Source organism: Excalfactoria chinensis, chromosome 4 (assembly GCF_039878825.1).
Source record: "Excalfactoria chinensis isolate bCotChi1 chromosome 4, bCotChi1.hap2, whole genome shotgun sequence".
NCBI lineage: Eukaryota > Metazoa > Chordata > Aves > Galliformes > Phasianidae > Excalfactoria > Excalfactoria chinensis.
Genome location: NC_092828.1, coordinates 1,885,154 through 1,907,919, shown reverse-complemented (window position 1 = coordinate 1,907,919; position 22,766 = coordinate 1,885,154). Strand labels below are relative to the sequence as shown.

At 43.5% G+C, this 22,766-nt stretch overlaps 1 protein-coding gene across 2 annotated transcripts in view; it reads left to right on the top strand.

Annotated features, from left to right (window-relative positions):
- ATRN (attractin) overlaps window positions 1-22,766 on the top strand; it is a 139,972-nt gene that overhangs the window by 59,199 nt on the left and 58,007 nt on the right. Inside the window, exons 15-25 of one of the 2 annotated variants that reach the window (XM_072334125.1) lie at window positions 865-1,046; window positions 2,568-2,784; window positions 4,799-4,984; window positions 5,841-6,074; window positions 6,942-7,079; window positions 12,726-12,819; window positions 13,601-13,653; window positions 14,733-14,827; window positions 15,663-15,741; window positions 16,147-16,304; window positions 21,248-22,158. In XM_072334125.1, coding sequence (XP_072190226.1) covers window positions 865-1,046; window positions 2,568-2,784; window positions 4,799-4,984; window positions 5,841-6,074; window positions 6,942-7,079; window positions 12,726-12,819; window positions 13,601-13,653; window positions 14,733-14,827; window positions 15,663-15,741; window positions 16,147-16,304; window positions 21,248-21,277 — 1,466 coding nt within the window. In that variant the 3' untranslated portion in view covers window positions 21,278-22,158. Of the gene's footprint in view, window positions 1-864; window positions 1,047-2,567; window positions 2,785-4,798; window positions 4,985-5,840; window positions 6,075-6,941; window positions 7,080-12,725; window positions 12,820-13,600; window positions 13,654-14,732; window positions 14,828-15,662; window positions 15,742-16,146; window positions 16,305-21,247; window positions 22,159-22,766 lie in introns of those variants that run through there. The other variant, XM_072334124.1, reaches the window with a different exon arrangement.

The window sequence follows — 22,766 nt, the reverse complement described above, 5'->3', positions numbered from 1 at the left end:
AGTGAGGTCTCCCTGGATCCTTCTCCAAGCTAAACAAGCCCAGTTCCCTCAACCTTTCCTCATTGGAAAGAAAGGGAGAAAAGCAATGAAGGCAGGACCTTTAAAAAGGCATGGAGGGATTTCCCTGGTAACTCTGGACATGTCCAGGTCTGCTTTCTGCTAGTCTGAGAGAGTGAATAAGTGAAGAGACTTCAGAGGAGGACGGTGAGAGTGAGAAAAACATCATCTCTTAGTGATAGGGATGAAGGGTTTGATGTGTTTAATTGGTTGTAGAGAAGGGAGCGAGGTGATCATGTTTGTAAAAAGCCCATTTGAAAACCCAGCTCTTGGTAGCTTTTCAGTCTTTTAGATGAATTTAAACTGAGACTTTGGATCTGGACATCAGCTCTACAGAATGGTTTGAGTTGGAAGCAACCCTTAAAGGCCATCTGGTCCCATTGCCTACAACGAACAGGGGCACCCACAGCTCCATCAGTGCTCAGAGCCCCGTCCTCCCTGACCATGGGTGTCTCAGGGATGGGGCACCCACCACCTCTCTGGGCAACCCATGCCAATGCCTCACTATAGAACATGTTAGTTATGAGTTGGGGCAATAATTCCTACAAAGCCTAAGGAGTTCTTCCCAATGTTCCTTTGAAACGATTTCACTGTTGGATGTTCAGAGAATGCATTGCCTTCAGAGCCCCTACACAGCTTCCTTCTGTGTGTTATTTGAACGTAGGTACTTGTGAGTGTTCCAGTGGGTTGTGCTGGGTTGGATGGGGCTGTAGGGTTCATTTGGGTGGAAGAGCTCTCGCTACTCAGAACACTGTGAAAGTCACTCCCATCTCTGGTTTTACTCTTTTCTTTCCCCTCACCTCACAGAAAATATCTGTGGAACAAACTGGCATTTGGTCAGCAACTCCTGCCTGAAAATTACAAATGCAAAGGAGAACTACGATCACGCCAAGCTGTCCTGCAGGTCCATTGGAGCTTCGCTGGCTTCTCTCACCACCCAGAAAAAGGTGGAATTTGTTCTGAAGGAGCTGCAGAAGATGCAGTCTTCGGTGAGCGTTTCTCTTTCATGTCCTCTGAGTAATTAAGCTCTGGCTGTGGAGGAGTCCTTGCTGAGGCACGGTGTGCTCGGTGTGGAGCAGACATGCCTCTTAACCGAGAAGGACTGATTTTTTCCTTTTGAAATTCAACATACCCTATGGGTGTTTTTGAAGTGAAATTGTTAGAGAATGTAAATGGGGAAGATAAATACAAACATACACGGTGCCTCAAAGGTATGGCTTTCTGTAATGAAATCACACACGCATTTCCCTTGTGGGATACATGGCTGCGAGAGGAGTGCGAGTGGTTCTCTTGTGACATCTACACGGTGTTTTATAAATAAAGGTCCCTTTGGGGGCGCCGGAGGTGTTTAAAATAAAGCATTTAGAGCTATTTATTCTGCTCAGGAAAGCACTGTTTCAAATGTCAGCTTCTTAACTCTGCAGACCTGCTTGGCTTATTGGGAGTTATTTACGTTTGATTTAGTGGCAGGTGCTTTGCTGTCTGAGCCGGTCAGAAGCGAGTTAGAATTCATCCATCCTCACGCAGCAGGAAAAGAAATATTGTTTTTTTCCACCCACTTGCAGAAGTGCAGAGGTATCAGGGACACGTTGTGTGAGGGGTGCTCGAACCATGGCAAAGAGTGGTGCTCTGGGGCTCCGAAAGCTTAGTCTGATAGCATCAGCGTGCTTCCTCCTGGGTCTCAGGGCTGGTAATCAGGAATGGGTTTTTGTAGGAAAAACGAGACTGGAGCTGCCTCTTCTAGGATTGGCACTTCTCAGAGAGGAGCACACTTCAGTGTTGAAGAGAAATATTGCCCTGTTGAAACGAGCGTTTCCTGCTTTGATTCCTTTTGTGATTTTTTCAAGTGACTTTTCAACAAGCGTAGGGCATTTAGAGGGGATTCAGCTGACCCAGTGTAAGTTAAGGGTCAATTCACTTGAGGCTGCCTGTTAACTCCTATGTGAGGAGAGGAAGCCAAGCCCTGGGACACTACAAAACAGCTCCAAGAGTGGTTAAGTGTCATGTAAATTCCTAAAGGTGAGTTAGGAACCCTTCCCTAGCAGCACTTGCTCATTTACATTGGAGGAAAAACATTTTCCATGTACATAACATTTCCTGCTATGGTATCCTTTAAAATGTGAGCCCTAGGAATGGAAATATTAGCCCTTTTAGTCGGTATTAAGTGGTCATAACGTGGGAAATGGTTTTGCTGAAGGGCCAGCTGCAGCTAAAGGAAAGCTGCAAAGCAAGTGCCCTTTATCACCAAGTTGTGTAGGGGACCTGCAGCTAATTTCATAGTGAGCTGGTGTGAGTGTATCTCCTAATGCAGATAAATAGAAACTAATGTAAAGAAAAAAATACTAATTACTGTTTCCAGAAGAATTTCTCTACCTCTGTCACATTTAATTCAGATGGCACTGAGAAACACCCATGCGTTTTTGCAACACCAGACTTGTCGAAGGTTATGTTTGTTTTAATACCAAAGACAAGTAAAGCTGTCTAATGACTTTCCCCCTCTATATTTCTAGTCCAAAGCATTGACTCCGTGGGTTGGCCTGAGGAAGATCAACGTGTCGTACTGGTGCTGGGAGGACATGTCACCCTTCACCAACACCCTGCTCCAGTGGCTCCCCGATGAACCCAGCGATGCTGGATTTTGTGGTTATCTAGCTGAGCCTTCCAACCAGGGACTGAAGGCAGCAACATGCATCAATGAAGTCAATGGCAGTGTCTGCGAAAGGGCAGGTAATGTTGGCTCTGAGCTTACAGCCCTTAGAATCATGAAACCCTTAGAGTTGGAAGGGACCTTTAGAAGTCATCTTGTTCAACTCCCCTGCAATGAACAGGGACTTGCACAGCTAGGTAGGTGCTCAAAGCCCTGTCCAGCCTGGCCTTGAGTGTCTCCAGTGACAGGACATCCACCACCTCTCTGGGCAACCTGTTCCATTGCTCACCACCCTTATTGTAAAAGACTTCTTCCTCATTTCCAACCTAAAAATATCCTCTTTAAGTATGAAATCATTTCCCCTTGTTCTGTCACCACAAGCATTGCTTAAAGAGTTGGTTCCCTTCTTTCATGTGGCTCCCCATTAGACACTGAAATGCAGGCCACCTTGCAGCCTTCTCCCCCTTCTTAGGGAGCAGGTTGATACGTAGATGACTGTGAGAGTAAAAAAGATCCCATTTTCTATCCCATTTACGTCATGATTTAGCCAAAGAAAAGTGGTTCTGAAAAAGTGTCTTGTGTAGGTATTCCATGCAGGGATCAGACGTTATAAATAACTCTATGCTTACGTTGCTAACTGTAAAATTCTTAAAGTACATTAGAGTTTAATTATTTTTCTCTCAATTGCATACCTGATTGTGACATTTAGGTTAATTACAGTGTGAAGCAATCTACTGTTCAAAAATAAATAAATAAGAGCCACTTTCCAATTGAACTCCCTTCCTTCCCCTCCCTGGCTCCATTGCCAGAGGAGGATTTTTATCAAAGGTTTGAAATTAATTGGGAGAGACACTTCGGAGATAGGAGGACTTTGAAAAAGAAGCTGTTTGCTGTTGGGAAAAGTCTTCTGGCTTTGTTGGAACTGCGTATCTTACTTTAAAATGGTTTGGTCTGTGAACTCCGCTCGGTTATTATAGCTGATTATTTCTGAATCCCAATTAGTGCCTTTTCAATGTTAGGAGAGTTGGCTTATTACATAATATTCATAAGTGAGCTGCACCATTTCAAGCTGAGCATTGCAGAAGTGCAGGGTGCAGATCGTGAATGTGGAGTCCTAACTCAGAGTTTTCTCTTTTAACTGAGAGCCTTTGGAAGCTTTCACTTGTTTTTATGGTTGGAGAGCAGTCACTTAAAGCTGATGATAAAGCTTTGGCTCACACCAGCAGTTCCTGACTTAGTTCTGCTTTCAGTGCTAAGTTTTATGTGTGGAACCAATCAAATAACTTAAAACACATCCCAGTGTGCTTAGTTAATCATAGGGGTTTCTTCCCTGTCTAGCACTGGCAAGGGCTGCGGGGAAGTGGTGGAGTCCCCATCCCTGTCAGTCTTTTCCAGCTTAGATGCTTCTGATTCCCAATGCTTTGATTGGGAAAATAGGTAAGGAGCACATCAACAGACCTGTTAAGCATTGTTATAAATGCAGTCTTTAAATTGTTTTCTGACCACTTTTGTAATCATTAGCACTCACAGATAAGCATTCATAAGAGAAATGGTTTTACAGTCCTTACGGTCTAATTTTTGGATGGTGCTGTGTGGAGCCAGGAGTTGGGCTCATTGATCCTTACAGATACTCAGAGTATTCTGTAATTCTACCACGTTTCTCATTTACCAGTGTATTAAATATCTCATGGACTCGTGGAATCATTAAGGTTGGAAAAGACCCCTACAGTCACATCCAACCATTAAAGCATCCCCTCCGCGCCCACTAGGCCATATCCCTCAGTGCCACCTTTACCCTTTTCTTGAACACCTGCAAGGACAGTGACTCCACCACCTCCCTGGGCCACCTGTTCCAATACCTCACCATTCTTTCAGAGAAGAAATTTTTTCCTAATATCCAACCTGAACCTCCCAAGACTCAACATAAGGCCATTACATGCCGTTGCGTATTGTCGCACTGAGCTCTACCACCATTACACTAAGACATATTTCACGTTCATGATGCTGAACAATTTTCCAGTCTTAAAAACCTACCCTGGGGGGTTGTTACCTGTAGGTTTCTGGTCCAGAGCTGATCCTTGCCTCTTCCCACAGCCAACCACAGCGCCAAGCAGTGCCGCACGCCCTGCGCCCTACGCACCGTGTGCGGTGAGTGCACGAGTGGCAGCTCCGAGTGCATGTGGTGCAGCAATATGAAGCAGTGCGTGGACTCCAACGCCTACGTGGCCTCCTTTCCCTACGGGCAGTGCATGGAGTGGTACACCATGAGCAGCTGTCCACGTGAGTCTTTGCTTTTGCTTCCAGATGGGTGGGAGAGCTCTGGTGTTGGCCAACAGAGTTCAGTGAGCGCTGCTTGTGGTTATCCTGTATCATTCTCTTCATGGTAGAACACAGCCCTGAGAGCCTGGAGTGTGCAGCTCAGTCTTACAGAATCCTCTGTGTCTTGTAAAGAGTTGAAGAGAACTGGGCCCTGATTATTAACCAAATGAACTCAATGGTAGATAGTCTGAGCTTTCAAATGATGAAATCTCAAATTTCTTTTTCAGAAGAAATGCTCTCTGCATTATTTGAATTCCTACCCTTCCAATTAAAACTCTTAGATAATTTCACGTGATTAACTTCTGTTTGCATCTCTTCTGTATCTTCCTTGTGGAATCATAAAATCCCAATTACGGTTTACACGTATGCTCCGATTTATTGCCGACGCATATCCCACAGGAGAAAATTTGTATTTAAAATAAATTATTTTATTTTTTTGTTTGTTTCTTTTGCTTTGGGATGACTCATCTGTAACTGAGGATCAGGCAGAGATGGTCTGTAGCTGGGAACCCTCAGCTCTGCTTTCAGCTTGTGCCGTTTAATGGTTCGATAGGCCTTATGCGGGTTGTTTCCTAACTTATGTTCCATTGTTTCCTAATTCACCGCTTGGTTCAACCTTTGTTAATTAAGATTCTAGAACAAATACACTGATAGGAATGAGAATTGATGCCTCTTGCTCTGAATATCAGAATAAATATTTACAGACTTTGGGGAGAAAATTACTCTAAGTCACAAAAGGGCTCTCCTTAATCATCACCTGTGTTTTGAGACGGTGACTTATGTCACAATTTGATTTTATTTCATTTTTTTTTAATAGCTGAAAACTGCTCAGGCTACTGCACGTGCTCTCACTGCCTGGAGCAGCCTGGCTGTGGGTGGTGCACAGATCCCAGCAACACTGGCAAGGGGAAATGCATTGAGGGTGCCTACCGAGGTGCGGTCAAGTTTCCAACCCCATCTGCAACAGGAAAACAAAGCTTGGAGCCTGTCCTTAATGTCAGCATGTGTCCTGCAGAGCACAGTTCTAACTGGTCCTTTATCCAGTGTCCAGGTAAGTGGGTGAAGTGTAAGAGAGTTAAGTGCAGGGCTAGCAGCTTCATACCTGTTAACGAAAGGAGAAGGAGAGCTTGGAAGACACGGTAGGAACACAGTTGGAGATGGGAAGAATTGAGCTATCTCCAGGACAGCTGCAGAGATTTGCTTCCTAGAAGACCTAGATTCAAGAAATATGGAGATGTGGCACATGGGGACATAAAGTCATAAAAAGGCCTGCATTGGAAAGGATCTCAAAGATCATCTAGTCCCAGTGCCCAGTGGTTGGAGGTGGCTTAGTGGGCATGATGGAGATGGGTTGGTGTTGGGCTTGATCTTAGAGATCTTTTCCAACCTTAATGATTCTGTGATTTAATTTTTTTTTCCTAATCCATGTGTATTTCTAGTGAGATTTTTCCCTTCCTTCAAACCTTTACTGAGTTTTTAGCTTTCATTTACATATTCATTTTCGAGTTTCTTAAAAAAGAAAGATGATTCTTTCTTTGACAGTTGATTCAGCTATTAGCAATGCTTAGGGAGATGCTGAAATAATGTTTTTGACACTAAATGCATCGAATAAAATTACTGAATTGCTGTTGAAACCTCTCTTCCCCACTCATCCTTATAAACGTTTCCCACTGTCTTCTTCCATTTGCATCTGTCCAATGTTCACGTAGTGGTTTAGAGTTCATTTTTCTGTTTGCTGCTTGAAATTTCAAGTTTTCAGTGCACGCTTCTCTTTGAGTTTATGGATCTCTAGCAAGACTGCGAGAGCCTCTTTGAAAGTTGCATGAAGTGGTTTCATTCAGCCTCTCCAGAAGTCCCAGGCTGCTGTGTGCAGTGCTGCATTTGAACGCAGATATTCATCCATTTCTGTTTCCTTCAGCCTGCCAGTGCAATGGGCACAGTAAGTGCATCAATGAAAGCATCTGTGAGAAGTGTGAAAATCTGACAACTGGCAAACACTGTGAAACTTGTATCTCTGGCTACTACGGTGATCCTACTAATGGAGGAACGTGCCAGCGTAAGTGATGCCTGAATTCTTCCTTTGCTGAATATTTTAGTGTTTTATTGCTATTTACTCATTCCTCTACTATCTTAACTGAGAATATATCCTGATAGTCCATTTTTTCCCGCAAGCAAGTCACCATCCTTGCTTCTTTGAATCAAAGATACAGAAATGGCTTGATGAAGTTCTTTGACTCATGTTGCACAAGATCATAGAATCATAGAATCATAGAATTACTCAGGTTGGAAAAGACCTTGAAGATCATCAAGTCCAACCGCAGCCTAACCAGTAGCCTATCTCTTAAAAAACAACCACAAAACAATACCACAACAACAAACCTCTGCTAAATAAATAAAAGATTAAAATGATTTTCCCCTCCTTTGTACGTTTCAAATGACCACGCTGAAAAATGAGTTGCTTTGGTGTTTGACAATCTTGTTTTGAACAGGAACGGTGCTAATCCCAATGTCTTGGGCAAATTTCCGCTTATCTCAGTTCCACTTTCTATTACATTGGGTTAATGTGTTGTGCTTTTATTATTATGGATGCCTGCTTCATAAAAGGACTGCCATATTTCACTGAGGGGTTGGCTGGGTTTCAGTTGAGGATTAGGTGATCTCTGTTAAAATTGCATTTTAAGTTTTTAATGCGCTTTCGGTCTCTTTGGCACAAAGTAATTTTTCAGTTGTGTAAGATCCAGTTAACAAAATGGAAAGAGTTCCTTCCTGAAGGACCCATACAGTTACCTACAGTAACACTGAGAAATAAACTTGTGAGATTTGGAGCTCTGTCCTCGAACCTTGCAACGACGTTCAGAAGTGCTACAAGTTGTGTAGTCTTGTAGCATGGTTTACACCAGTTGTAAACCAACACCCAGCTCTGATAGAGATGAAAGAGAAGATGCTTTTTGCTCCAAGGAGCTTTAATGGAGTACAGTTAGATGGAGTGATTATAATATGACAAGGTGATGGGAAAAGTAGAGCGTGAATTGCATTGTTTGGGGTAAGAGTTGTATCAGCAGTTGTGTGAAATGAATGTGAGTGGTTTGTAGGAAGAAGTAAGTGGAGGTCATTAATGAAGGGACACTGAGGGCTTCAAGTTGCTCCTTTCAAATATGCAGCCAGTCCAGGGGAAAAAGTAACATTTGGAAATCCATCTAATCATGTTTGCTGGAAGCAGCATCGTCCTTTTGGGGGAAGGTGGGAGTCAGCAGCTGGAGAATGCATGGAGGCCCTCAAGGCCAAACTGGATGGGACTGTGAGCAACCTGGTCTAGTGGGAGGAGTCCCTGCTTATAGCAGAGGGTTGGAATGAGGTGACCTTAAAGGTCTCGTCCAACCCAAACCGTTCTATGATTCTATGGTACGAAATTGTGACAGACAGCACAGTGCTCCTGGTACAAAGGAGAAAGTGCATCTTTGACACTTCTATTTTAGAACGTTGTCTGCAAGATTAAATACCGCTGATATCCTCAAACTCGTTTTGCATGAAGATAATTTGAAGTGCAGGAATGAATAAATTGAGGCCAAGTTGGCATTGGAATATGTACAGTCCTGCATTCAGGTTTAATCATTGGATCAGAATGTGCCTTTTTTGTATTTGTTGCATTTCTGTGCTTGTGAAAACTCAAGAGTGAGTTACTTCAGACTCTTCCATGTGAGGATTGTCCAAAAATAGTTTCTTGTCGAGATAATGCGTGATAGACTGAAGTCATCCAGAGAAATTAGAAAATGTGTTGAGAGACTTTGGAGCAGCATTCATTCGCTTATCTGATGAAACTGGTAGCTCATGTCAAAAGTGCTTTGCTCTCAAGTGCTTTGGGCCCAGGTTTTTAATTTGCTGTGATTTAATGCTGTTTGCTGTGATGGCAAAAAAGGACGAGGGAAGCAGGAGGGTGGGCAGCAAAACCTGAGTGGGTTGGAGGAGGTAAAATGAGAGGAAAACATCGTATCTGATGCAGCCAGAATGACTGCTGCCAACTTGGAAGTTTTGCTCCATGAAATGGATTCCAGAGGGGAATGCTTCGTATGAGGATCAGCTGATGGACAGCAGAGCAAACTTCTGCTTTCTCTCTCATTTAAGCTGCCATCTCTCCTTCTTTTCCCATTGGTGACGTGCTGATCTCAATCTTCTTGGGTGTGGGTGTGCACTGCTGTGTGCTTCTCTATTTGGGAGAGAAAAATCATAAACTAATACAATGAATATAAAGAACTGGATGGTCATTGTGGTCCTTTTCAACACAGGCCATTCTATGATTCTGTGATTTGAGATCCTGTGGTCATATCTATCCTGGGGACAGTTGATAGAATCATAGAATCGTACAATGGCTGGGGTTGGAATGGATCTCAAGGATCATGAAGCTTCATCCCCCTCCACCACAAGGCAGGGCCACCAACATCCACATTTAATATCAGCCCAGGCTGCCCAGGGCCCCATTCAGCCTGGCCTTGAACACCTCCAGGGATGGACGGGGCATCCACAGCCTCTCTGGGCAGCTGTTCCAGCACCTCACCACTCTAACAGTGAAGAACTTCCCCCTGATATCCAACCTAAATCTTCCCTCCTTCAGCTCAAAACCATTTCCCCTTGTCCTGCCATCATCTTCTCTTTCAAAGAGTTGAAATGCCATTTCAATGAGCAGGCACTGAGTGTGAGAGTCCAATCCAGGGGTCATAAATATCCCCCAAATGTCAAATGCTCAATACTGGTGAAACATGGGTGGGACTATTTCCAATGCTGATGGGATGTCAGGAGGCTGAGAGGTGCTGTAGGGCCAATAGTAGCCTTTCAAACATGTAAGGCTGTGCAGAGTGAAAAGCAATAGAAAAAGAGGAATGGGAGCGAATAGAACTAGATGCCTTTTCCTGCTACTTTATTCTACCAGGGCAGGTGAATTCTGCTATCTCACTTGTGTTTAAGAATTGTTAACAAACTGCTGTTACCTCTGAAGGAATTGTTTGCGTATCATCGCAGGCGTCGGTGTTTGCAGAGCTGGGCAGATAATAACGAAGCGGCAGGCAAATCACTGCTCAGCAGTTGCTTTTAGGAAGTGCCCAACGTAGAGCAGTGTTAATCAGGAAGGGCAGGAATTGCGGTACATCAAATGTAAAAATAGCTGCAAGGTGCTTTTTCTGCATTCAGGATTTTTATTTTTTTTTTTTTTGAAATTTCTGATTAAAGTTTCCCTTCAAAATATGCTGGCGGTAGATAAGGAAGTTATTTGCAAGAGAAGGGAAGGTGCTATTGTGCCAGCAATCAGATTGCCGCTGCGGGCAGCGCTTCCACGTGCATCTGCCAAGCTTTTGCTGGTGGCACAGAGCTGCCTGCTCCCCCCCCAGGTGCACAGGGACAGAAGCACTTGTCATGGGAAGGTAGGTCAGCCGGTGGCTGCCATTGGGATGCTGAAGCTCCCCAAAGGCAGGAGGAGGTGATGTGATCCTGTTGACCGTCTTCTGGATAAGTCTGAGGCTTAGGGATTGTGAAGAAAGTGGAAGGAGCCTCGTTGAGGGGCAGGTCAGGTTCACTGTTGGGTTTGCACAATCCCAAAGCCATTTGCAGCAGTTGTGGCTTTCTGCTCTGCGCTTGTGAGGGCACATCTGGAGCACTGAGCCCAGTGTTGGGCTTCCCAGTTCCAGGTGGACTGGGAACTATTAGGAGAGCCCGGCAGAGGGCTGCAGAGCTGGTGGGAACCTGGAGCACCTCCTGATGGGGGCAGACTGAGAGACCTTGTCTGTTCACATGGAGAAGAGAAGGCTGAGAGGGATCTGAGCAGCGCAAGGGTCAAGTGGATAAGGCCAGGCTCTGTTCGGTGATTGTGCTGGGCACCAAGAGGAACACGCAAAATCCATCTGAACATGAGAAAGAACTTATTGCCTCTGAGGGTGGCAGAGCCCTGGCACAAGCTGCCCAGGGAAGTGTTGGAGTCACTTCCTTTGGAGATACCCAAACCCACCTGGATGCTCTCCTATGCAACCTGCTGTAAGAACTGCTTTAGGGGGGGGTTGGACTGGGGGATCTCCAGAGGTCCCTTCCAACCCCTACGGTTCTGTGGTCCAACAAGGTTTTCTAGTGCTTTTTGTTACTGGTTTGTTTCCAACCTCTTCATGTCTTGAAGAGACAGGAGGAAGTCTCCCTTCTCTGTGCATCTTCCAGTCCTTTACTGAATGATCTCCAGCAATGGGACTTGTAGGGAAATGTGTGAATTGGGCTGTTGTTCTAAATAGAGATGCTGGAATGCTAAAGCTTCTCGATAATTTTGTGGCTATTGAGCAGAGTGAAGAAGGACCAAGCATTGATGCTCAAGGTGCTGTCATCTGCATCCAAACCACACACAGCTTGGAACTTCTTATTTTTACATGCATTATTGTTGAATATTGAACAAATTTCACTTGACTTATGTATTGCAAAGCAGAAGGAAGTAGAAGACACGCTCAGTAGTATTAAGAATTATTATTTTTTCCAGTGCCACTAATGAGAAGTGTGTTTGCTTCACAGAATACAGTGATTTTGTCACATCTTCACTCGTCCACTTGCTTTCACAATAGCCCTTTGTGCATCTTCCTATTTTGTTCCGTGTTGCTGCTAGGAAACCACTCATCCACAGATGAGAAGCACAATTAGGCATCTGTGACACAATAGAGCTTCCCTTACATGCCAATACAAAGGAGGCATCAAAAGGATTCATAAAATAAGGTCCTAGGTAGGCAAGAATATTCGGGATGAGGACTTCATCTGAGAACCTGCTGGTACATTGTGGCACGTGCCTCGAAATGCTTTGACACCATCCATCAAAGCATGCAATTTCAGCAAGCTCGGAGAGCACAAATGAGGGAGCTTTTCTTTTTGTCCTTTTCCCTCCTTCTTCCAGCTCCAGGTGCATGTATTTTCCAGGCCATCAACAGAACAAACTGAGAGGCACCCACCGTCTGGGAGGAGCTCTTAGATCCATTGTTTTGACTTCATTTGAAGTTGACTTCAGTGACGAATTGTCTCGTTTCATTTTTGCACGTTATCTCCCCTACTTCTATAGAAACAAAGCTCTCAGAGCGTGTCGAGCAGGAGTGTTTCAATTGGAACTAGGAAGGTTCTTTGGAGGCACATCCGCCATGTGCTGAGGGACACACAACCATCTTATATATCATATATAAGTAGATTGGGGTTTGCAGCCCAAAGTCCTCAAAGCACAGACTCCAAAGATCTCACGCTGCAGATGCACTTCCTTTAATGATGTTCTCTCAACAGCAGGTTTCTTTCTGAAAGAAGCCCTGAAAGCACTGGGAGCTTTGGTTTGCTGGCAAAGAATAGAGATCACTGTTTCCTCTTGGGTTTTGAGCTTAAATGAGATGTGTTAGCGAGCCCCAAATAATTTGAAGTGCTGCCTTTTTCCTACCCGTTACGATATCCCTTGTGCAATCTAGCAACACGAGAGGAAGTTAAATAGATTTTGGAGGCTAAAGAGAAGCATTCAGATTGTGGTTTCATACAAAACGTTGTCCCTGGAACCATTCTGTCGCACGGTTCTATTTTTAACCAGCCCTGAGAAACCAGAGAGCACCCGAGGAGTTTTCATGTACGCTGTTAACTGTTGATGCATCGCCGGTTGGATTTAATTGCTTATGAAACTTGTTTTGCTTTGTTCAACCTTGCACCCTTTTCCCACCAGCTTGCAAGTGCAACGGCCACGCCTCCGTCTGCAACACCAACACGGGGAAGTGTTTCTGCACCACCAAGGGAATCAAAGGAGATGAGTGTCAACTGTGAGTTCCCTTTCACTTTGTTGTTCAAAAGCAAAGGGCCGTATGCACGTTGGCCAATATTGAGCCCCCACGTGCTTTAATGACTGTGTTGATGATGTCTGCTCTCATCTCTTCCTGCTGACAGTTGAGTAACTCCATTGGCTGTGCAGCCAGCCGTGCTTCCCCAGGGGGACAGAGCAGGGACCAAATGATTGCCTGAAGATTTCCATTTTAACGTTTCCATTGGGGACATCATGCAGAATGGATGGGGGCAAAGATAGTGCCCCCACCTCATAGAATGAGCACACCGTTTTGCTTCGTCCTTAGTTTGATCCCAGTTTCTTTCTAATTGGTTGATTTTCACTTTCTCTCCTGGGGGAATCTAAATATGTCTGAAATAAGACTTGGACGCTGGGGCATTTTAATGGAGCTCTTTTGGAGCAACGAATTTGCTGGAGGTTTCTCTGCAACATAACAGAAATGCTTTTAGTGTAACGTTAGTGGAAGTAATTTCATTTCCAATAATTTCATTGACGGGTTTATTTTTAAAGCATTGCATTGGCAAACATGTAGATCCTGAAATGGACATCAATGCAAATGGGAACTTCAGGTTTTGACTATAGTTAATACAGGTCCATCCATTGCAAAGAGCTGTTCAACGCGTTCCAAGTGAATACAAAGTTAATTTCCATCATTTTGCCTTGTATTTTAATTCTCAGGTGGCGTTTTCTTATTTTTAGCATCTCAGTGTAAATAAATAGAGCTGGAAAAATATAACCTTCAAAATATTTGTTCCCTTTAGGTGCGAAGTAGAAAACCGCTATCAGGGAAATCCACTTAAAGGAACGTGTTACTGTGAGTACGGTTGGGATTGCGTTTGTAGATAACAAATGTTTGACATTTAAAATAGCCTGTTTAAAACTCACTCACCACAGATCAGCTTACAGTCCGAGAGATTAAGACTAAGGCTAGAAAATGCTTTCTTAGAACCTCAGCTTTCTCTGAAGAAAATCAATGCACTCTTCTTTATGTCCCTATTGGGCTTTCACAGCAAATTTTTGGATGTTTATCACATGACATTAAGATGAAACGTGGTTTTCTGGTCAATACTTGGAAATTTATACCTAATAGGTCACCATCAGAGCAGGTCTGCAGGTTTTTTGTCAGTGGGAAGCACTACTTTTCATTTCTTTTATCCCATGTTAGAGTGAGTAAAGCGTCAAAATCCCCACGTTTCCTCTGAAATGAACAGTTGGATTCTTGTGCAGCTCCAAGATATTTTGCCAAGGTTCAGAATGCTTAAGGGAAACTCTCCAGCTTCTATTTGCAAATATTAGCAATCAGCACATTGGCAGGCATGGAGAAATACCATCTTAAATTACGGGAAGGTACGATCTCAGGCAGCATTTTTGTGAGACACAGAAACTGCCAACGTGCCGTATTTAACAAATTTAAGTTCCATTTGTGTTGCAATGCAGGGATGCAACAGCAGCTCACCACAGTCTCTTTGCAAGGGTAATTCACCACACTGGTGCAATTAGCACCGAGCTGGTAAAGTGGGCAAAAAGTGGGAGAAAAGTCAGAAAGGTACAACTCTCACCAGAACAACTCTGTGCTATTCGGTTTCAGTCCCACCAGGTTCTCTTCCTCCATGGAAATTTCTCTCTTAGTGCTTTGTCAAAGTTGTGGGTAGACATTGGAGAGTTGCCTGGCTCGTGTCTACCCAACAGAGGGCCGCTAGGAGGCATGAAGAGGAAAACAATAATGAGAGCTTGTCCCTTTTGTGTGAAGTCACACATAAGGTTGGACTCACTCGTAACGTCATAGTGACTCCTAGTTGTGCTTTCATGCACTTTAATGATGTTATGCTCTGCTTTGTGGAAGTTTGTTCTGTTCCAAGACCTGCAATGAATTGCTCTGTGCGTTCCTTACAGATACTCTTCTCATTGACTATCAGTTCACCTTCAGCCTTTCTCAAGAGGACGATCGCTATTACACAGCAATCAACTTTGTAGCAACACCCGAAGAGGTAAACTTTCTACTTTCTTACTAAATACAGGATCACAGTATAGGGCTTGGAAGGGACCTTTTAAGATCACCTGGTTCCAACCCCTTCCTATAGGTAGGGACACCTCCTTCTAGACCAGGTTGCTCACAGTCCCATCCAACCTGGCCTTGCATGCATCCAGGGAGGGGGCATCCACAGCCTCTCTGGGCAACCTGTTCCAGTGCATCACCACCCTCACAGTAAAGAATTTCTTCCTAATACCTAGTCTAAATTGACTCCCTTCCAGTTTAAAGCCCTCTTCCTGTTGCCAAATATTGTCCATGGGATGTATGTTTGTCTTCCAAGGCTGTGGAAATGATGAGCTGTTGCAGTACCGGGAGTCTTCAGGTTCAGTCTCCTAGCACGGCAAGCGTGTCCAGTTCCACAGAGTTCCATAAGAGCTTTGTTTGGCTATGAGAGTTGAAATATTCATGGGAAAATTTCATACGAGCCACAGTTGATTCGTTACAGTTGTTTAAACAACTGCTGAGCAATTCTAGCTTTGCTTGTTGCTCAGCCCATACCTTGTATCTCTATTCTTCTTGTTTCATTTCATGCACGTGACTTGTTTTGTTCTTTATTATGTTCTCCTTGGGGAGGACGGTTCTGCTTTCAGAAAATGGAAGTAGTTTTGCAGGCTGTCATTTGCTTAATGTGATGATACTTGATGTGTTTGCTTCATATATATAACAAACTCCAAGATTATTTTTCAGTGAAGGTTTGCTAGGAAACAGTAGAGCAAAATTGCTTCTCTTAAAAACTGTGGGTATTTCTGTTGATCTGTGTTTTGTTGGGTTGTTTTTTTTTTCTCCTCTAGCAAAACAGAGACCTGGATATGTTTATCAACGCATCGAAAAACTTCAACCTCAATATTACTTGGGCAACGAGCTTTGCAGGTAAAACTGGAGTGATCTCAGTTGCTTGGTAGCTTGCTTCACTTATCAGTTTTTGACACATGCAAATTTGATCTTGGAAACATCTGCTTTAACCTCTGAACTCGCTGTGTAATGTTCTTTAATGCTGTGCCTTGGGGGCAGGAGTAAAATGTTAAAAAGAACTATATTTTTCCATCTTAATAGTGTGTTTTGGGAACGGCGGAGGAGAGCTAATTTAATTTTTAGCGATGCAGTATTCTGGCATACAGTGGTTTTGATAGCACAGCGCAGCTTAATGTGGTTGTGTTTAGATGAATAGTGAATTTTAGAGCATTAGGATTCTGGGTGATTTGGCCCTTTTTATGTGTCGCTTGGAAACATGCACTGAAACATCTTTTCTCATTACTTCTTAACATCTGAAAACAGCTGGCACGCAGGCTGGGGAGGAAATTCCTGTTGTTTCAAGAACGAATATAAAGGAATACAAAGACAGCTTCTCCAATGAGAAGTTTGATTTCCGCAACAATCCAAACATCACCTTCTTCGTCTACGTCAGCAACTTCACCTGGCCAATAAAAATACAGGTAGGAGCCCTTTGCCTGCATGGAATTATTGCTATGTTCTTTCCCTCTCCATTGAGCAATGTGGCAGTTCAGCTGTGCTGTGTGTTGTCCAAGCTGAAGCAGCTCTCAGTGTAATCTTGTAGCAGACTTCTTCTGTTCCTGATTAAGAGCACAAAGGTTGTGTTGCCTGCTATTACCTCAGCCCAGTGGATCTGCAAATGGGCTGTGAAATCAAGTGGGATGCTCTTTTATTTACCGAGCTGTGCTCTAATGAGGTCTTTGACTTTAAAGGTGCGGATATGGATTCTGAGGAAAGCAAACAAAACCAAGCCACAAAACCAAGCCTGGAATGAGAAAACAGAGGAAGCGTTCTTAGTGTCTCTTTTTAACATCATGTTCTTTAGAGGCTCCACTGGAGGGCCATCCCTCTTTTTCCTTATGCTGCCAAAGACTGGTGGTACCTGCAGAATAGGGTGGTGCTCATTCTTCCCCTTAATGCAGAGCAGTCTGTTAACACACGCATTGCCTCAGGTGTCAGGCTGTCTGTGGTGATGCTAATGCTGCACAAGCAGTGGATGAAGCTCAGTGGATCATGAAAATGCTCGTAGATCACACAGTGTAATCACAGGCACTCTACAGCTAATAATTCAGGGCAGCCTTGAGCACCTGCTTACTCTGGGCTAATTCAGGTATCAACACAGTGTGCTCAGGGTGATATGGGGTCCATTTGAAGGACAAAGCTATTGCTGGGTCTGGAATAGAGATCACAAACAAGGCTCTACGTGTTTGATTAATGCCTTTTTAAAGATACTGGGTCAAATCATAGGGGTTCAGAATTGTCCTTCTCAACCAGTGAAACCAATTACTAAGTGAAAGTTGGACACTTCATGTGGATTTGCTTGATATTTTTGACATATCTATTGCACAAACTCATCATTGGCATCAGTTGTCGCACAAACTCACCATTGGCATCACTTCCAACCCAGACAACTCATGTTGAACAAAGAGGTGAGGTTCGCTTGGGAAGACGACATCAAACTGTGCAGATACTGTTGAAGTTTTTTGTTCTGTAATTTTGTGAAAATATTAAGAGTACCTGTGAAAGGTCCCCATCACCTTCTCGTAAAGATGGTAGTGTTTAAACGCTTTTGGAGACTGTGGTGTTATTTAGAAAATGGTAAATGTTGAGCCCCTGAGCTTGGGTTACAGTTTGGTTCCTTTCAGCGTCACTTACAATATTGATAAGTATCATCTGGCTTCTGCTTTATAGATGGACAAAGCCCTGAGTTTTAGATATGAGGAGTATTTCGGATTAGGACTGCTCTCAGGAGAGTCCTGTGTACAAAGCTGGGCATTTTCTCAATGGTTGATTTAAGTTTTCAGGCTTCTCTTTTATCACATCAGTAATTGCAGGTGTCAGGAAGAAATACATCATTTATTTTCCAGCTCACAAGTTACGTGTTGACTGATACAGATGTTGACTGTTGGCCTTCCCATAATGAGCGCTGGACTGTACCTTGCAGTGAATTATTTATTTTGCTATTTCTTAATGCAGAGCTGTGTCTTGTGTCTTAAACACTTGTAGGTGTTTAAGAACAGTGCTGTTCCCGTTCCTTAAGCTTCACTACGATCAGTCTAGTCTCTGCCCTACCTGTGCTTACAGTTTTGGTCAGCCTCATTTAATGTTATGTGGCTCAGGTCTCACCATTTCTTTGTGCAGCGATGCTTCTGTGTCTTTAATGGGCTTTTCTAGGTCCTTTTATGGCAGTATCTTGTGTTGTTCATTCTCATGCCTTCAGTGGTTAATAGTCCTTATTCATTTTAATATGGCCTAATATACTCTGCTCTTTCACATCCTTTATTTCCAACTGATGAGCTCCCTGACTGGATGGCAAACATTCTTCTTCATCCCTAATAGCATCGTAAAATGTTATCCTGCTGCTGTTACTGCATAACATTGCCAGTCCTGAAGATCGTCTATATCTTCTTCACTGTTATTCTTTCCTGTCTATTTTGTGACATTTAATGATTCTCTGATGCTATGTGACTTGCATTATTTGAACTGCACTTCCTAGGTCTATGCTATTAAGTGCTTTTATAGACAGAAAGCATAGGGTTGACAGAGCAGTGTTCACCATTGCCAACTCTATCACTTGACATGTTCCAGTTTTCGTTCTTCGCTTATTGCATTCTAAGAACCTTGAATACTGTTTAGGCCTTGGGGATGTGAATATCAGGATTCTCCCTCCTCCTCTAAACACACTTTATGTTTTCTGTAGCTCCGTGCTTGGCTGTGGATAGCTCTAACCACCTTGTTACCATTCCTATTGGAGTGCAGGGATGAATGTTCTCTGCTTCCACTGACTTTGACCATAGGAAAACATTTGTGTTTTGTATCCATCTTTGTTCTCTCTTTGTTTATAAGCTCATTCCCGTTATGCATTTTGCCTCACCACCCATGTTCGGTGTCCTTGTCCTTAATGAAAGCTCTAATTTAATTGTGGTAATGTAGCTGATTGATTTTGGTCTCCTGCCTATCCTTATAGCATACCCTCTTCTCCTTCCCTTTATATTTTCCTTTTCTTACACGACTGAAGCGTCTCTCCCTATTTTGTTTATCAGTTGCTGAGGTCTGGCGCAGCTTGACATTCAGCAGTTCCTGTTTTATCTCTGTACCACTCACAGCTTCTAAGACATTGCTAATGAATCCCATCCTCTCCGTACTTTGTGGATTCTTTAATTGTTCCTAATGTCCTTTTAGAGGTTAGTTCTCAGTTAGCTTTCAAATACTTCTGTATGTTTGACTTGATAGAAATAGTTAGATGGCTTCTCTCCCCTTCTTTGTCTCCTTGGTCCACTTGATTTTAGTGTGTTACTTAATTTCTCACTGTTAAACAGAGTGAACTTTGATTCTTTTACACCACCTACCTTCTTTTATCCTTAATTTAATCCGAGTACTTGTGTGTGCGTTCAGTCCAAGGTAATGTTATGTCACCAGCTCTTCTTAATGTCCTTCTCACTTGCCAAAATAAAGGATTGTCAGCTCTATTGGCAGAGTGGCATTTTTTTGCAAGGAAGTCTTGCAGTAACAGCACAAACACGAATATATGGCCCTTGGGATTACTATTAATAACAGATTGGCTGTTGGTGTCTGCACTTGTGAGGGTCATTCCATCTTCACAGAGAGCCTATAGCCATGTAGACCTTATAGCCACGTAGACCTGCTTTTGGCTTGTGTTACGCTGTACCTTTTGTCCATTCTCCATCTGATGTAACCATGCTGTCATATTTGATGCCACACAAAAGCATTTTGCACTGGGTGCTAAGACACTCTAGAGTTTGATGCTACACCTCTCACACGACCCAGTGGTGCTGCTTTACTCCAATAGTTCTTTTCCATCCTCCCCATCTTGGTAGGAGCAGGTAGGAGATGGTGTTATGGAAACTTACAGCTCCATATAGAGAAAAAACTAGGGAAAATATAGTAAAAATATATATATGATTTCTCCGCAGGACTTTCAGTGTCCTCTCAGGTCTTGTGCAATCTTCCGCAGTGGATTGAGCTGCCCTCAATTGCCCTTAATTGCAATCTTTGTTCCTACCTGTCCTTTCTACACCTCTTTCCTCTTTGCTTTATTATTTTTTTTCCTATTTTTTTTCATAAAGCGTGAGCTTACTGTAAAAGTTCCTCTTCAATCAGATGCAATAGAAGGTAACTCAAGGTATGGAGTTCTGGAACAAAGACTTCCTAGCAATTGATCCTTGATTGGGGTTCGATGCAGAATTGAAGAGCCTCAGGTTGACTGCTCACCCAGTGACCACTTTCCTTTCCTCACTGCTTCTGCTGGGTTTTTATCCAGCCCTTTCCTCTATTTCCTCTTGTAGTTCTTTTCCTGAGTATTTCCTCTGCAGCTTGGATTTGGTCCTCCAGGTCCAGAAGACATGTTAATTAAAGCTACATGTTGCAGATGGCCAGGATGCAAACTGGTTTCCATATCTCAGAGCCTGCCACCTACAGTTCAGCCCATTGCAATTGCACTCTTCCTCTTTTTGGAGCTGGAGAACATACTTCAATTTACCTTTGGAAGCGAGAGTGTTTGCATTATAAGCAGTGCAATGCTGCCAGATTGCTGTTGGGAAGTGCTGGGAAATATTCCCTCCTTGTGTGCACATCACCTTGCAGAGCATGCATTTTGTCTGTCCCAGGGCAGTAAAGTACATCCAGCTGCTCGTGACTGAGCTCTGTCTCTCCTTTCCTCTCTTGCTGCCTTGCTGAGTGAGGGCTCGGTATAAACACTCTTTGTGTCAGAGATGGCTGCGTCCCTGCCAGCATCAAATTCTGGCTTTTGGGGTTTTTTTTTCCTCCTTGCTCCACCTCTCTTCAAAACCATTTCAGTTTGGATTTCTTTTGTTAACCATATTGGTTTGGGATGTCTCTCCCTCCCTGCCTTACCGACTCAAAATGATTATTTTGTAATAGAAGCAAAAGGTGAAAAATGCAGAGAGCCTTCAAAGAGCAGCAATCTGCTTCCTGCTAACTTTGTCTGAGTAGTTTCTGCTTATGAAAGCGGCGTTACGGAGCTCCTTTAAAAGTCTTAGCTTGCCAAGCTTCCCTAAAATCTCAGGTAAGGACTCGTCAAAAACATCTCTGTATTTCCCCTCTTTGCTTTGCAGCTCTTTCTGCTCCCGCACGCAGTCCAACAGAGCTGTGTTGTCTTCAGAAGCATCGTGCAAACCACAGCTATTCACCTTTCTCTCTTCTGCTTGGAAAGCGCTGCCTGAAGGGTTCCTTATCTGCAGCGCATCTCTTCCCTCCCTGCCTCTTTTATGTGTGCTCTCTGCGTTGCGTGTTTGTTATTCTCTCAAAAGGTATTTCTTTAAAGGAAGATGTAGAACGTTGCAATAAGGAGCGAGGAAATTTGCTGCGGTAACTTGAGAGCAACTTCCATGGGTTTTCATTTCAGGTGGCATTCTCTCAGCACTCTGGGATTTGAAGTTCTAGATCTGAGAAGTAGCTCATGGTGAGAGCTGGAAGCTCTTTGATGCTTGTATTCCTGCTGGCAGTGTGTATTTACGTGGGACATGTTCCAGAAGTTGATCTCTCCAGAGTGCAGTGGGTCAAAATTAGCTGCTAACAGAACTAACTTCCACCCCTTCAGTGGCTGTGAGCTCTCTGCCATTACAGCTTAGTCCTATCAGGGCTTTATGCAACTCACTAAATACAAACTTAGAATCATCAAGGTTGAAAGAGACCATTAAGATCATCCAGTCCAACCATTAACCCCATCACCACCGTGCCCACTAACCATGTCCCTCACAACTTGTGGTCCTGCCTTGTTTCTTACCCAACCTATTGCTGTCATCTTCATTCTGTCCCATGTGATTTCAGCTTCTGCTCTCCCAGAATTCACATCCACCTCTAAAGCTTTTTACATAGATTGCTGCTTGCTGAGCGCGTGTAGGAAGCTTAGGAGCTGATTAAGAAAAAACAAGCAGTTTGTAATTGTGTCATTAACTGCCGATTGCCTCCTCTCTTTCTCTCATGTTAGTTGAAGTATTTTAATTCAGACGCGCTTAAACGTTAATTATAAGCCAAATGTTTCAAGGGACAAAAAGAGGTGAAGGAATTTTACAGCCTTTTGCATGTGGAATAAGCAAAAATCTCATTGCTCGGCAATTCATCATCGTGTTGGGCTTCAGGAAAGTGTCACCGTGCCGACGTAGCATCACCGCGTGCGATGCTTGGAGGAGTGCTGCCATGCCATTAAGCATCACCCGCCGTTTGGGGCCTCTGCAAGATATGAGGAAACTTTCAAGTCAGTGAAATCGCTGCCTTGTAGCATGATTTAATAAAGGCTGTGAAGGAAAAATAGCTAAAATTGCCTCTGCTGTCTACATTTCTTTAATTTCGCAAACTTCAGCATGGGCTGTTGAAGCTTCTTTCAGGGTTCCTCCAGCTGATTTATTTCACAGCTGAGGGTCTATATAGCCTCTCCTAAAGCTTTATTCCCTTCTATGCTGAAAGTTAATGGAGTGTGGATAGCTTAATTCAGTCACATAATGTGTTGTCATAATTATTCGGGATATTTCAAACAGGCTGTTTACAGTGATAGGAAAAATGTTTGCGAACCCACTCAAAATGTTGAACTGCCGCATAGTTCATCTGCTGGAACTGTGAATGGTGAACCGAAAGGTGGAAACAATTCATCTCTGTTCAATTGATGGCTGCTTTACATGGAGCTGCCAGAAGTTCAAGCGCAGGAATTGTAACAAATGGCAGAGCCAGATGAAAAATTGAGGACAGCCTGAAACGTGCTGTAATTAAATCAGCCTTTTATTTGCAGAGCTTGCTTTTGGTGATAGGCCAGATGACTGTCACCAACCTGTACGTGTAGACTTATGTGCCCACGAGCTTCCCTGCTGCTGTGTGTGCAGAAACCACGTGGTGGCCCAAGAAACGAGGTGTAAGCTTCTCCATGCAGT